Raw genomic sequence first — 17027 nt, forward strand, 5'->3', positions numbered from 1 at the left:
TATACTGATGTTTGAAGATTTGAGAAGACGTATTGAAGCTATAATTAAAAATTTATTACTTAATTAAGAAGAACGAAGACAAGAATTAAAGACGAAAAAGAAAATTAAAATAAACAGTGAAATTTGATTACTAGCTTATTAAAGACGAAAAATGCCGCCGAAAAAAGATAAAGAACACGAAAAATATCCTAAATCATCTGGACCGAAGATATCTTTTAGTGATTTAGAGAAATCTATGATAACGTTTACCGGAGATGATAAATATCCGATTTCGAGCTGGATACAGGAATTTGAAGACACGGCTGATGTCATGAAAATGGTCCAAGATTGAGAAGCTTTTTTGAAAATTGACTTTGCGGCACTGCACGACTGTTTTTACGATCATTAGGCAGTATGAAAGATTGGTAAATTTTGAAGAAATATCTCTTAGACGAGTTTGGTCCCAAGTTAAATAGCGCTATAGTCCATAAGAAGCTTGTCTCACGAAAAATGAAAAAAGGATGAACCTTCCAATAACATTTTTTGTATATGAAGGGATTGGCTTTACACGCCAGTGTAGAAGATGATGCTTTAATAGAATATGTGATCGATGGCATTCGTGATTCTGAAACGAATAAAGTCATATTGTACGGCGCCAGAGACATAAAGGAATTCCGTGCTAAGCTAGATTCCTATAGTAATCTAAGGAAAAGAATCGATAGTAAGAATAGTGCCTGAAAGAATAATTCAGCGACTGCAAGTTCGTCAGCTGCCGTTACAGGACGTAAATCAACGATTAAAAGATGTTTCAATTGCGGCGACACAGATCACCTTGCTCCAGCTTGTACGAAAGGAGTTAAATGTTTTCGCTGCAATGAATATGGCCATAAAAGTACCGAATGTCTAGGAAAACCGAGGAAAAATCTAAACATCCATAACAAAGAAGTAGAAAAGACTCCTTTTAAGAAGATTAAGATTAATGGAATTGAGATGACCGCATTAATTGACACCGGCAGTGACGTAAACCTAATAAAGTCTACACAATTAAAAGTATTTAAAGAGAATAAGCCAAAATACGAGAATAATTCTAAAATATGTCTGACTGGAATTGGAAAAAAGGAAATAAATACGGAGGGATACTTCAAAGCTAAATTACAAATAGATGATTGTTTTATTGATATAGTTCTCCATGTAGTAAAAGACGAAACTATACCCGTCAACTTAATTCTCGGCAATCCAATATTGCTTGATCTCAATATAAATTTTACGTCAGGTGGAATTACCGTAGAAAAGATAAAACACATCTTACGCTGCTCATAGAAGAGAATAATCTACGCGACAACTTAAATATAGGAGATACGGTGTTTTCTGAAAATATAATAATTAAAGAATACAAAATTAATGTAGCTAAGAAAGAAAGTAGTGTTGACATGAAGATAGTACTTACCGATGAAACCCCTATTTACCAACAACCACGCCGATTATCACCACTGGAAAAAGAAATTGTTGACAAACAGATAGAATGTACAGAGCAGAAAATTATTAAACCCAGTAACTCCGATTTTGCAAGTCCGGTTGTTTTAGCGAAAAAGAAGAATGGCCAATACCGATTGTGTATTGATTATAGGAGATTGAATAAGAAGATAATAAAGGAAAGATTCCCTCTACCATTGATAGAAGATCAATTGGACTGTTTAAAGGAGTCAAAACTATTTACTTCACTTGATTTACGAAACGTATTCCTGCAGGTGAATGTTCACAAAGATGATGACACTAGACAGGTATCAGAGAATGTATGTAACCTGTAAGACGTGTTAATTTGGATTCGGAAGTTATTAAAGAAATATTACTCTTTTAAAGCCTTTCACTCACAATAATCCCACATATATATGTAGTATATTCAAAGTAGGTCGGCTTCTGGTCATCCGATGGTATGTGGTCATCATCACCCATAGAAATTGGCACTAAGAAATATTATCCAACCTTATATCATCAATCTGTTACCGTTAGAAAATGACCTATTTTCGTATGAAACATCAATATTTTTATGAAGGTGCTTAAGTCCTCTTCGACCGCCTCGTAAACGTTGAATATGAAGATAAAAATATTCTATAATTTTATCTGTCGTGACGTCGACTTTCATTTTAAATCTAATCTACTAGCTACTCCTTGCATAAAATATTTACAAATGTTAGATCAACTATGTTATGCATCGATTCAGGCAATGCATCAATTGCATGTACAATCGGGGTAAGAAAAGGTTCGTCACCTTAAGATCTATTTTCGTGTGCACAGTATGAGCGATAACCTGCTTTACCGATGGAGTATGACATATTGCGTCACAATGTCATTATAAGTCACATCTAGCAAAGAGTATAATAGCGCTTAAAAGCTATAATAATAATAATAAAAAGTCGTCAATCGGGATAACAATTACCAACTTTTCACGAAACCTCATAGCCCTTCGTGAGTGCTCGTGTAACATTGGAGATTAGGACATTGTCTTGTCTCTTATAAAAGAGAGTGCATAGTAGTACTCCTACTTCCTACTAATATTATAAACGCGAAAGTTTGTGTGTATGGATCTGGCTGATTTCTCTGAGGTATGGATGGATGTTTGTTACTCTTTCGCGTAAAAATTACTGAACGGATTTGGATAAAATTTTGAACACAGGGAGAATATGTAGTGGGATAACATATTGGACACTTTTTATCCCGGGAAAACATAAAATATTTCGGGAACGCGGTTGAAACCGCAGGACGGAGGTATCAATCACAGCTTGTAGTCGCTGTCGCATTGATCCAACAAGGCGAGAGCATATGTCGGTTCCTCTGAAGCTCTCCCAAACACTTCGGCAATGTTCTAAGACAGCTGCTTTGGTTCTATCGTTATTATTTATCCACCGCTGCACCATCAAATCCCATAGATTTTCGATAGGGTTTATATCCGCCGCTTTTGCAGGCCAAGGAATCACCACCACTTCCCTTGCCGATGGAACCACTCATCACGGCAGAATAATATTACAAGCGTTTTTATTTTAATTGTTGTAAAATTGCAAGATATTGCAAGAAAATATATGACACTGATAGGCTTTGACAATTCAGTAGAAGATATCATATCTAATTTAAATCTTGTAATGACTTATTAGGCCATTAAAAAGGTTTCATGTTGATATGACACTAGACGTAGTCCAAAGATGTTACACTATTTTGAACCAAGTTATCATTCTATGTTAGTTTAATTTTATATGCAGTTGTCTATTTAGTGCTTTAGTTTCAAAAGGTACTAAGAGTTTACGACTTGATAAAGGAATGAATTTGAAAACTGACGAAGGTTTTCTTACTCTGACTGTACTATGTGCAGATAGATGTAAATAAATAATAATGAGGTTGGTTATGTTTTGTTGATGACGTTAATAACATCTCACATCTAACATTTATATATTTAATTACATTTGGCTGAAACCTTGTGCAATATTTTCTTGAAGGTTTCTGGTCCATTTTAATATTTTATATAAAATATTAAAATATATTTTTTGCAATAAATAATAATAATTGTATTCACGTGTTTCTTTTTTTGATCTAATAAAACACGTTAATCTTGAATTCAAATCTAATACAACTTTGTCCAGACCTGTAGCAACAACTTTGGACCAATTTTAATACTTCATCCTACTTAATCCTTTAATATACAGAAATAGCCCTTATAATTACTTACAATTATGCTCACAATAATGCTTACAACCAATATGGATTCGTAAAGGGTCTTTAAAAACAATATAAGTGGTCATTACGTATAAAATCTGGGATATTAAGAAAACTTAAAAAACAAAACACTTTGGAATAAGAGCAAAGGCGAACCTTATTTGAATTTATTATCTAAAGAATAAAATTCAAAGGCTCGATGTAATACGAAAAATATTTTTTGGAGTCTCAGTAATGAAAGGGTTCTTGCAAGGGTCAAATTTTAGTCCTTTTCTCTTCCTCATTTACATAAAAGACTTACCCTATCCTAATGAGAACAAACATGATATAATATTGTTTTTAGAAAACCGACTGAAATTGTATATTACAGTTAATTTAACATAAAATAAGACATTATATTCATTCATCACACGTCATCAACGCATTTTATTTAAGGGCAAAGTACGGGCTATTCATACAATCGTTGTTTTACACACGAAGACTATTCATAGCATTCATAACCTTAGATTTAAAGTTTCTTTCAGTAGTGATTTCAAAGAGATAATATTGACTGTAGCTTCCAAGACATTTCGTAATGTATGACAGGATTTCAATACCAACACATTCCAGTCAAATATTATGCGATATTAGATAAAGGCTTAAATTAAAAACCTATTTTGAACGAACAAATTAGTCTCATTGGTTAATATTTTCGGTGAGCGAATACAAAATAGCATCCTGATTTATTACAAGTAGGTATTCATTAAATATTTCAATGAAGTATGCGTTACAGTAATTATATTTGCAATGAATAATTAAGCAACGATAATTAAATTGATAAATTTTGAATGAGAAGCCTTGTTTTAATCTTTGCATTCTGTCTGCTTTATTTATAAACGATAAATTGAATACTTTTATTTATATTCACTTAGTTTTTCATAATATAATATTTACTATACATTTTTAACATTTTACTTTACTGAATAAAGGAAAGGTTTAGTCATACGACGCAATATTTTTATGTAATCAATCATGTATTAGCTTCCACCGTTATTAATTATGTTTTTTTTTAATTTTTTTTTTGTTTTTTTAATATATTGGACAACATGACATACATTACTCTGATCCCAATGGAAGTAGCTAAAGCACTTGTGTTATGGAAAATCAGAAGTAACGACGGTACCACAAACACCCAGAACCATGACAACATAGAAAAGTAATGAACTAATGGGCCAGGAATCGAACCCGGGACCTCGGACTGGCGTACCCATGAAAACCGGTGTATGTACACACTATTCGACCACTAAAATTATTAAGAATAAATTAATAAATTAATAAATATAATTACCTTCCTTTTGTTGTCGCTTAACTTTTATTTTGTGCATGCTGTTATCACCTATAAGTAAGATACCACTAGTCTTACTTTTTATTCATGTATCTGGATTGTTTTTAGTGTGTATTTTGTTGGTGATCTAATAAATAAATAAATAAATAAATAAATAAATGAAATTCTCATATTGATAAGTTTAAAAAATCCTAAAATACAAGTTTTTCTTATTTTATCTACAAAATAATAACAAATCAATAAATAATAACCTACCGAATAACGAATTCCAAACATGAGTATGGATAAAATATTTAAAAATTATCGTCGACTCCCTCGTAGGTCAGTTGCCAGCTTATCAGGCTGCAGATTCTGAGGTTCAAACCGTAGGCTAATAAGTTATTGGGATTTTCGGTCGACAAATTTTCAGTAGCAGTGACGAGTTTGGTAGTTGGAAATGATTCCACTCCCGTGGCTTGGAAACCAACCTTTGGAAACCTTTGCGTGTCGGTTTATAAGAGTGAGGGAAAGGAGTGTGCACTTGTACACTCATACACTTGAGTATTCTAATATTAATTGTATTAATCTAAAAGAATATATTCTACTTTAAGTGTCATTTTCAAAGATCGCTTTTACCCCAGCATACTACGTAATAACAATAAGTGAAATAAAATAACAATATTATTTCACACAAAATAAGAATGTATTTATATATATATGTCGGAGGAGCAGGATGCCGAACATCTCGATTAAGAGCAAAAGGGTTTGCAAGTAACCATCGCATTCGAGTAGCTTGTCAAAACATAACGACTCGCGTTGCCATGACACTTACAACTCCATTCGGGGTGACCCGCTCTTAAAAGTAAATCAGCCATCAATAATTATTGCCAACTACTCGATTTCTTAATTATCCAAATCAACAACCAAAGTAACCTCGCCCCGTTATATATATATATATATATGTGTGTGTATATAACTTAGTATAAACAAGGTTTTAAACTTCTTCTCAAACGGAAAAGGCCTAAAATAAAATCTTGTTAAATTAATAAGCACGAACCAAAGATTACAAGAGAAAGTGTCATACCCTCTATTGTTAACACTTATACATATAGTGGCACAGATAATAAAATAAAAACTGTTCATACTTGTCTCTCTTTAAACAAAAAAAAATAAGTCTATAAAAATATTCATAACGAATTGACCGTTAATGAACGCAAACATTTAGTACAAAACAACATTAGTACATTTATTTTTTTACTCGAAAGGCAATTAATATTTATTTACTAATTAGTGCATAACGAAATGTTTCGACTAGAATGAATATATACACACAACCGTTCACGGTTTTCTCATTTCTTACGGCATCGTAGTCATGGAATAAATAGTGACACATTGTCATGTAAACATCTATGATCGATAGCACTGAAAAATTGTATTTAAAAGTGAATATAGTCATTAATTTCGCAAATTTAAAATTCTTTTGTTTTTAAATTATTTGGCTTGTGTCATACGTCTATTGTATGTACATGTTACTGTAAAAGCTCGAACTACGGTAAATCTTAAGATTTTCCAGTAAAATCTAAGATTTACCAATTGTGAATGGTAAATATCCATAAAATCTTTGGGATTCGAACTTTTACCATCATTCACTTGGTAAATCTTAGGATTTACATGTTAGGTTAGGATATAAAAGTCCGAAAAAGTCGTCCCTTTATAATACATACTTACATTTATCAACTCATATCGGTAAATCTTAGGTTTTACTGGAAAATCTTAAGATTTACCTTAGTTCGAGCTTTTACAGTAACATACATACTACAGCTACTTATCACAGTTTTTTTTTGTATATGACATCATCAGTTATTGACCTTGACGACAACATACTACCTCTGCTTTAGGGAAACTCCTTACGTTCAAATAATAAAGTTACTCATTTTAAAGGCTGTATATAAAATTTTAATACACTTCCAGAGGCAAACAATATTACAAATTTCACCATCCCATACAAGGACCGTGTGGCCTAATGGATAAGGCGTCGGACTTCGGATCCGAAGACTGCAGGTTCGAGTCCTGTCACGGTCGTATACTATATTTTTATGATGTAATTATTTTTATTGATAAAAATGATTACAATATTTTGTTTGCGTATTTATGAATATTGTAGATAAATACATCATGTTATTATTAACAAAAGGTCAATAATACTTTTGTTTTATAGAGTAAATTATAATATTTTCTAATTATTATTCAACATTTTTTGTAGTCTTTGTTATTTTTATAATTGTATACCATGGGTTGACAATATAATTCGCAAGTACTACGATAACTATTGCATACAGTTTATAATTTGCAACGTTGGTTGTTTAAAATCTCTATCGCAATGGGTGTAAATATATATGTATATGTGATCCTTTTGATCTTCCGACTACCAATATCTTTAAAAACTTAAGCCAGGACTGAAGCAAAAAATCTCTGAGCCCTAGGACTTACAAACGGGTCTAATTATTATCCAAATAAATTGAATATTTTTTCAGTTGGGTATTTGAGTAATTAAAACAAATTATAACCCTTTAACTCCTTATAAATCTTTTACATAATTCTTTAATTTTCTTCATAAAAATATATATCATATCGATTATTATTAATTTAGTATGTGCGGATTTCGTACAAGATAATCGTTATAGCAGTCCAAAGCTAAACAGTTGATTTGCTCCAACCAAGTTTGTAGCTTAGAAAGCATTTAGTTCCTGGTCTTGCATCTGATCTTTCCGTACGTGTCAGATTGCGTGCCCATTAGATAAGACACTGAGAGACTATTCTTAGAGAGCTGTGTTCTCAGCTGTGTTTGCAAACTTAAGAACTTTAATGATCCTACGCAGTTAGTTAGTCCTTGAGTGTGCCCTATTAGCCAAAATTCTGATAGGCCTTTTAACTGATAAAACACACGGACTCTGAGATCTACCGATATTACGAGTATAATCTTGAGCGCAATTTATAAGAAATTGAGAATTAATATCGTTTTGTAATACGCAGTTCTTGGTAAGCATAGACCATTTATTCTATATAATTAAAAACGATGAATAATTCTTCGAATTTCACGAGAGAATTGATCGTCGTAATGCTATTAGCTGAGGTTCGACGTCAAATTGATTTCATAAAAAGCTTTAAATACATTTAAAACGTTAAATGATTTTTATAGGCAAGTTTAACTTTTCAATTCTTTATTATTTAATATATATTAAAAGTCAGCCATATTGAATAGTTTTTTTTTTTTATAAAAGAGTAAAAAGAAAGCGAAGGGATAATATTTTTGATTGATAACATTTTAGTTTGTAAACAAAATGAGTCGTATTTTGAAATGAAAATCAAATTTGATGGATACATATGTTTATATATGTAATGTTTATAGCACCAAGTTTTAAAAAATGGTTACAGCCTGAAACCCAAGCAAGCACCACTGAAATTTCTGAGAAGATTTTTATACTATTTACTTTATTGTAACTTACCGATAGATGGCTCTGTAGCTTATACTTCTACTAACTTCTATAAAGTTCAATCGATCGCCAAGACAAAAACCCTGTATGTTTGTCAGGATAACCTGCTAGATTTTGCTAATCATATATTCAAATTGGATTTGTGATTTTAGTATTATGATTAGGTACCCTCAATCTCCAAATACAAAATTGTTGCAATTTTAAAACTTCAGATCGAAGTGTTTCAGATTTCTATACTTGTGTTATAACTTCGAGTTATTTTCTTAAATTAATTGAACATTAAAAAAAAACAAATAATTTTGATTATTCATATTTCGAAGATTGATAAATGAACCAACTGTTTGTAAGTCGTCATTTGTGACCATAACAATTAACCACGTGACTAGCACCAATCTGCATTAATGGCTTTTCCAAATAACTGAAGTAATTGACTATTCAAGAGGTAACAAACGGTTAAATCAAAGGCCAGTAATGTATAGACAGTTACTAAGTTCTGAAAGTGTCCAATAGCGGCGGTATTCACTAAATATCAGGTAATCCGCTGGCTGTTTTGCTCGTAAAATAGATATCAAATTGTGAATACATTGCCAACTGGTATAAGATTTTATAACAAAGGCATCAACCTTTGATGTATCGTACTAATAACTGTAATAGCACTGATTAAACGGGGACTCAGTAAACAACGTATTGCTGTTGATTGCTTATTACTTGGTGAGTGTATTGGCGAGCTTTATTGATCACAATGAATATTCAAATCAAATCAGATCAAATCAAATTCTCTTTATTGTACACCAGTAAACACATGATTTAGTCACTTTTAAGAAAGATGCACAAGAGGCGGCCTTATCGCTATAACAGCGTTCTCTCCAGGCAACCTTAAGGTAGAGGAATGAAACAAATATAGAAATAGGTAGGGGTGTACAGTACCTGATAACTAACATGCATACATTTATATGTATGTATCTAATCAGACATAAATTATATATAAAATTAAGCTTAAATTCTCGCGAAAATATACAACATTAACGTGCAATATGGTATTGTTTGAGGATGCTTTTAAATGAAGCAAGTGATAATATTTTAGATCAGAACGTTTTCATATAGCCGAAACAGTCGACCCAGTAAACAGTTAAAGGTTTTTTTTGGTAAATATTCTTTGAGTAGCTTTTCGGAAATTGGAAGTTGGCAGGGCTTACACTCCGGTTTCTCAAAGTACGTGAAGCCGTTGATCCTAAGCCTGAATCCTATTTTCTGTCGTCTGTAATTTGCTATTCCATCGTGCTGTGAGAGTAAAATATTGGACCATGGATAATATATCTTGTTCAGTTAGCAGTCTCCCTTGGGAATAACTGCCTTAGGTGAGAGTGAATGTGAAAGGGCAGAAGGACACTTCGCTATTAAAGATCTGAATAAGGAGCGAAGCTTTGATTGTTTACACAGCAACAAGAGCGTTGGTCGATCCTCACTGTTATTATTGGAACAGGCTAGGGTATACCTGACTTCAATAATTCCTCAAAGTGGACCGGTTGAAATTCAATTTGCAGCGGAACGTATTATCTTAAAATGTTTTATTTTTTATCAGATTTAAAAAAATATATATTTGAGAGAGTTGTAATGACTTTTTTTTGTTGAAAATAAAGATAGACTTGTCTATAGCATGCTTATGAACTAAATCTCAGCATCATTCGAAGATTTCGAAGATCATACGAAGATTTATACACGTGTAATACACGTTTAAATGTTAATGAAATATTAACTTAATTATATTGTAGCCATGAAATTATATTTCATAATCATTCATGGGGCTTAGGTATAAAAATTCAGCCAGTCTTCCTTTCGGGTTCAAGATTGCTACGTATGGCATTCGATTCTGTGGCTTTCTGACGAAGGTTTTCTTACTCTGACTGTACAATGCAATTAATAAAAGATCTGTTAAACACTTCCGTCACTTTAACGAAATCACTCCCATAGATTACGGGAAAGCGAGAAGAAATTAGTTAAACATCAATAAGGTAATTTCTACGTCATTGATTACGTCACCAATTTGTAATATAATGTGGAACGTATCATACCTTTGGCACCAGTTCTTAGAAGTAGCATCGCTGGCGTCAGTTACTGTCATACTCTGAATCGTCATGTTTTTCAGTTTACTGAAACAATATAGATATTTATTAACGATTAATCTCCTTCATGTGTTGAATTTAGTTAGTTAATTCATTTTTTTTAAGTATTATTTTCAGGTTTAAAATAGGAATGCTATAATACGAGCCCTCGTTGAAAGATGGGGTTACAATTCACATATAAATATAATTTAATTTAAGATATATTTAGTATAATAAAGAAAATTATATAATTTCTGCGTAGCACCGAAAATTGAACCGTGTACAGAATTAACTTACCTTGGCCCAATGACAAAATAAAAGCCAAAATAAATCATATACATAAAAAAATGAGTTAAGGTTAAGGCCCGCTACATACCTAGATTTTATTTTAGCCTTTCTCGTCGATCATCTATGTAATGTAATTTATTTAAACAGAGTAACATCCTGTGAATATCCTACTAGGAGCTCTTTAATATACAACTTTATCAAATTGACCCGAGATAGATTGAAAATATATTAAGCATGTTTATTCTGTTCGTATGTGCTACCAGGTGTTTGAACAACGTAAACGTTTTTGACATCTTGATGAATGGTTGGTTGCCGGGAAGTATCCTGGTACCTTTATTAGACTATGTGACGTTATCAAAAAACGTAAAGAAACATGGGAAAAATTCTACTAACACAACGATCCAGTTACGGTGCGATCGAAGTTTGATCGGAATAAAGTTACAAAGTACTAGAATTGGCCCTCTTTAGTTACTTTTTACTGTATAATGTAAATCATATCTGTCGATCTGAGCTGGTATGGCCCAGTCGTTAGAATGCGTGCATCTTAGCCGATGATTTCGGGTTCAAACCCAGACAAGCACCACTGAATTATCATGTGCCTAATTTTTGTTTATAATTCATCTCGTGCTCGGCGGTGACGCAAAACATCGTGAGGAAACCTAGCATGTGTATAAATGCAACGAAATTCTGCTACATGTACAAGCTCAAATCCTTTTCCTCAAAGGATAGGAGGCTTTAGCCCAGCAGTGGGACATTTATCGCCTTCAATAGAAAAAATGGAAATCAGACAAATTGTACCCGATAGGTTCTCGTCATCAACATCTAAAACCACCTGGTACAGCCAGTCTTGTGTAATCTCCATAAATGTATATAAGTCACAAAAAATGTCTAATATTTAATGTAATATGAGTATAATCATATAATTGAAAACATTTAGGAACCTGATATTTGAAGGTACGATACCTTATATATCGTACAATAAAAAGTCAATTAAGGTTGTCAATTGTTCATTTTTAAATTGGATTCTTCGTTGTATTTAATATATATATATTTTTGTATATTCAAGAATAAATATTTGTTACTTAAACCATTCAACCAAATATTCAACCAATGGTTGACAGGGCTTAAACCATTGAGCCCGTTGGTTGAATATACAAAACAATATTACTTAATAATGTTGTGTTCCGGTTTGAGGTGTCAGTCTAACTACCATCACAGTTTACTACTAAAGTTTGGTAGCACATTGAAGATGTAAGAGATGGATAATACTTATTATAACGTCATTGTCGATAGATGGTGGCTACCAGTTACGGTCAAGTTGCCCATTTGGCAGTCTACCAGCCTATATTACATAGAAAAAAAAACAAGTAAAAAAAAAACATTAGATAAATAAATTAAATTAAATTAACTTTGTAGATATTTGTGTTTTTAATAAAGACGTAGGGACAAATATTACCAGTACATTAAAATTATCGTCATTATAACGTAGTGTTTTTTTTCTTGAATAATTATCTATGAGAAGTGGAAAAGAATGCTTTCTAATATTATATGTATTTTAAAGAGGTAAGATTTTCTTTGTTTTACCGATTCACGGAATATTTACTAATCTAATTAATATGGAAATTGTTTGAGGACGGAAATAAGCTATGGATACCAATAGTTTGTTAATACTTTGATTTTTTTATATGCGTCGCAAATAAATTTATCGGTCCGTGTCCCTTTGAAGCGAACGTTGCCATAACTAAAACAGACCCATAAACACCTTTTTTGGATTATATATGTCATATGACTCTGAAATATTTCCAGAAAAAAATACATTAGCACATTACGGACAATGCATATCTAGCTATCATAGTCTAAAGAATATCTTGAATAAAATGTTTATGCTACCTGTTAGAAGCCGGGACGAGGAGTTAGTTTATTCATATAAATAATTGTCGATGAGACAGTTATTAAATTGCCGATATTATTTTCTACGCCTCGTTTATATTGCATAGTAAATATTGTAACATGAGATGTTGATTTTATTACACCGTAATCTGTTTCCCTAACATTTGTTCGTAAGACTGCCTAACAAGCGAATATCATAAAACAAAAGCAAGCTGTATAACGCTAGTAATCTAAATAAAAAAAAAAAACACGTGCAACAAAATCCACGTGACAGAAATGAAACGTTAGAAATATTTATTTAAAGCAATATAGTGTTCAAATTTGCAATATAAATGTTAATTTTAATTATTTATTTTGCTAAGGAATTAGATCCCAACATTCTCAACAAGAGGCCTACGCCCAACAGTGGGACATTAACGAGCTGTTAATATTATTATTTACACTTTATGAATACAATTTTATTGAGTCATGAGACACAACTAAGAGAGCAAGCGAACGAGGAACACAATGCAGGAAACATTCAATTTATCAACGTTTATTTCATTAAAAATAGTTCAAAATGTATGACATATATTACTTATTGTGATTCTATACTTATTAAAATCTTACGTTAGGAAGTCATAGAAAAACGCAACGTTTAACTAAAAACAAGATTGCATAGGTGATAAGAATGCTTGCAATTATTAATTGTTGGTTTTTAGACAGGATGTATACATTTTTGTTAACAAAGTTAAATTAACTATTAATATTAACAACACATAATAATTTCTTTTATCAGTGGAAAAGAATAACTACTGATTTCCTTGCCTGTTATTCTAGGTAGTTTACATGGGTAGTGGTAGCTTTACATTTAAAATAAACCTGTGCTTGTCACAGCCTATTTGTATAAAGTATTTATGTATATAGTATATTTGATTTGTTTAAATAAATCTAACAAAACATAGACCACAGAGTATGCATACGATAATTCAAATAAATTGTAATTTACTGTTACTAATTGATTTATTCAAACAGTGCTATCGGTTCGTGGTTGTAGTTACCTATAAATAAATTTTAAACCGGACCCTTTTTGAACGAATGATGATGAAGAAAGAATGATGTGATTTTGAATAATTGTTTAACATGTTGTTGCCGATAAGGCAGCTATTTTTGATGTGTGCGATAATATGTAAATGGAAATTTAGTACATGTTCTGAAGAAAAAAATATGGTAATTTTCTTTAAGATTCTTACGCGACGAATAGCCCACTGATTGACGATGTAAGTGTTGTATTATGTAGATTAACCATTTATTGTATATTATATTTATAATATATAATTTAGTGACTTATTAGGATCATCTGCTACGCTTAAATGTTGTAACGACAAAAACGTAATATAAATATAGTACGTAACTTTCTGAGATAGCATTAAATACGGAATAAATCTTATAAAAAGTACAGTAGTCAAAAAATGTGGTCACGAAAGAATTTATCAAATAAAACCTATCGATATTTATTATTGTGTAAAATATATAATATATATGGTTTCTTTAAGGAAATTAATAACTCTTTTTTTTATAATATCAACGAAATATACGGCTTAAGAGAGCGTCACGCCGTTCGTCGTCACGGCATTCGAGTCGCCATAATGGATATTTAGCATAAAAAAAACGTAACTATTAAAATCTTAGTTAAGAATAATTATTTATAAATTATTATTATCTATCCGTAATAATACCTCTCAGGGTTTAAGATTATGTGAGGAAAATATATTATATGATTCATGGTAATATTGTATTTTCTTTGAAAAGAGTTATTTAAAAAGTAATTGCTGTTTTCCTTGAGTTGAATATGTTTATCGTATTTCCCATTGAGTTATAATATTTTAATATGAAATCTTATACATTAATAATTAACTAAGTTTTATGACAATTAGGAATTTCTAAATGTAAACTTATATTCACGGGTAAGTTTTTAAAATTGTCTAATGTACAGAACCTAGTGAAGTGACCTAGCTGAACCTGGGTAATTTTCTGTAAATCAAATATAGTACACAAACTGTCACACCCAATTTTACCCCTCGAGGCGCGAATAAAAAAGTAGCCTATATATATGCCCTCCTTATATGGCTATATATATATGTATGCCTATATATGCTTACTCATACTATCTCTACACAAACTTTATCTAAATCGGTTCAGCGGTATAAGCGTGTAGAGGTAACAGAATCACTTTCGTATATAGATATTAATTGTAGATTAAAATATTATTTCACATTCCAGTATATTGTATACATATATTTTTCAAAACGAAATTTAAAATACATTATCAAAATGAGAAAAAAAAATGTTTTCTTTTTAAAGTATGATATCCGAGTTTTGTATTGCTTTGTTAAAGAAGCTACGATTGGCTTGTAATCTTGATTTTATCGGATGTATCGGTAAAGAACCTACATTAACGATGATAAATGAAATTAATTAAATCAAACAATTTGTTTGTCTTCTTCGATAAATCATTAGATATTTATTTTTTTGTTCTTGTACGCCGAAACGTAAACGTTAGTACCCCGCCCCCAAGAGTTATATACTTTATTTTAAATCTTTCTCAACAAATGGGCTATATTTATATATCCGATGGGCTATCAACTTTATCAAAAAATATTTTACGCAAATGTGACTGGTGTTGAATTAGCGCGCTTATACAAACTGTTGAGCATCTATATATGTAAGTAAAGATATATAATATATTATGTTACATATATTTAGTTTTGCAGTAATCTACAGTTCGTTTCCTCATGCTTTTTCAATCGCAACAAGAATAATGAAAGCATTGTGATCTGATGAGAAAGTAGGTTAGCATTGTGTCACAAATGGATTTTATCTTTATTTATAGAAAGATTTTTTTACTTCTTGTATTTACAACTAGTAATGACTTTTCATTGAAATCATCTTTATGTGGTATACAGATTTGAGATCTATTTGTATATATATATTTTTTTATATATTACGCGATATTATCATCGTCGATAAAGTCAAATAAGTTTAAAAAAAAAATAAGCAATACTTTAGTGGACATAATTAAATGTAATAAAACACAATCTCAGTTTTATTTGTAAAGGCGAAAATTAAAAATGCCTATACAAGAAATAAATCTCAAGGTACGGCATCAACTACAAACTTACCTTATCAGCAGGTGCTAAAACGCCACAAATACTGAACTATAATTAACACAACACAAAACACACTTGCTTACTATACACACAAGTATAGCCGGTAGCACGGCATCGATATAACACTAAAAATTACACAATTGTTATAAGTTTTAAGCAAATCTTCGTGAGTGATCGTGCACGCGCTCGCTCGCTCGCTCTACAAATTGTCTGATGAGACGGAACGTTGATTGGTTGCTGGTAAGACGTTCCGTGTCCGGCCTTTTAGAGATGATGGAATCGAAACTGATGGATAACCCGTTCCGAAGAAAAAAACTAAGGGCGGTATATAGAAACGGATCTTAGCTCTACCGTTATTTTGATTTTTGTAGTGTTGTTTATGGGATACGAGGAACGTTTGTTGGGTTGTGTATCACAGGCTAACACGCCATATTTAGTAATTAATGAAACGAAGGAAAACTAAACTAACTAAACGAATACGACCTCCGTATTATTACGTTCCTTATTTATATATAAATATGATGTTATATAGGTACATATAATTATTTTCTTTATAAACCACAAAGCAAAACAATGCTGTTAGAAAATTATAATTGAGCTTCTTGATAATTTTTTTTGTCGCTTATTACTACTAATTTTAAGAAGCTGAATAGCAATAAAAACATTTTCCTTATTGGTTTTGCAACATTTTTTTTATTCTTGTCGAGTAATTAGTATAGTCAAGTTGTTACTCCTTCGTTATACATAGTAATATATTTTTGTATTTCTTACATTTAACATACCTATCTCTTTTTCTTAAATTATTTTCAATCGTAACAGTACGAGACCCTCTTCACGAGAGTTAGACATTATCGATGGTCGACAGAAACGATATAAAAATGCTCGAGTCTTCGCAAATATTTACAAAACACAAAATCCACGTCACACGTTTCGTTACTTATGGGAAATTTCTTAGAAATGTATGCTGGAACAACATTGGTTACCGATCTAGAAAAATATTGAATCTGACTTCATATATTTTTAAATTTGCACAGAACAAGGATCTTCAAATGCTAGCAAAATATGTTTAAATAAAAAATAAAATAATGTTTTTATCCTCTTAACTTGATTGCAATTG

At 31.4% G+C, this 17027-nt stretch overlaps 1 protein-coding gene and 1 non-coding gene across 2 annotated transcripts in view; one reads left to right on the top strand and one right to left on the bottom strand.

Moving 5' to 3' along the window:
- LOC113403321 (glutathione hydrolase 1 proenzyme-like) overlaps positions 1-16072 on the bottom strand; it is a 61538-nt gene extending 45466 nt beyond the window's left edge. The window contains exons 1-2 of the mRNA XM_064216805.1: positions 15923-16072; positions 10554-10631 (exon numbers count right to left, since the gene is read on the bottom strand). Coding sequence (XP_064072875.1) covers positions 10554-10618 — 65 coding nt within the window. The 5' untranslated portion in view covers positions 10619-10631; positions 15923-16072. The remainder of the gene's footprint in view (positions 1-10553; positions 10632-15922) is intronic.
- Positions 6997-7069, top strand: Trnar-ucg (transfer RNA arginine (anticodon UCG)). Its single transcript has one exon. It is a non-coding gene; the product is annotated as a tRNA-Arg (tRNA).
- Positions 16073-17027: the final 955 nt, after the last annotated feature.

Source organism: Vanessa tameamea, chromosome 13 (genome assembly GCF_037043105.1).
Source record: "Vanessa tameamea isolate UH-Manoa-2023 chromosome 13, ilVanTame1 primary haplotype, whole genome shotgun sequence".
NCBI classification, from domain to species: domain Eukaryota; kingdom Metazoa; phylum Arthropoda; class Insecta; order Lepidoptera; family Nymphalidae; genus Vanessa; species Vanessa tameamea.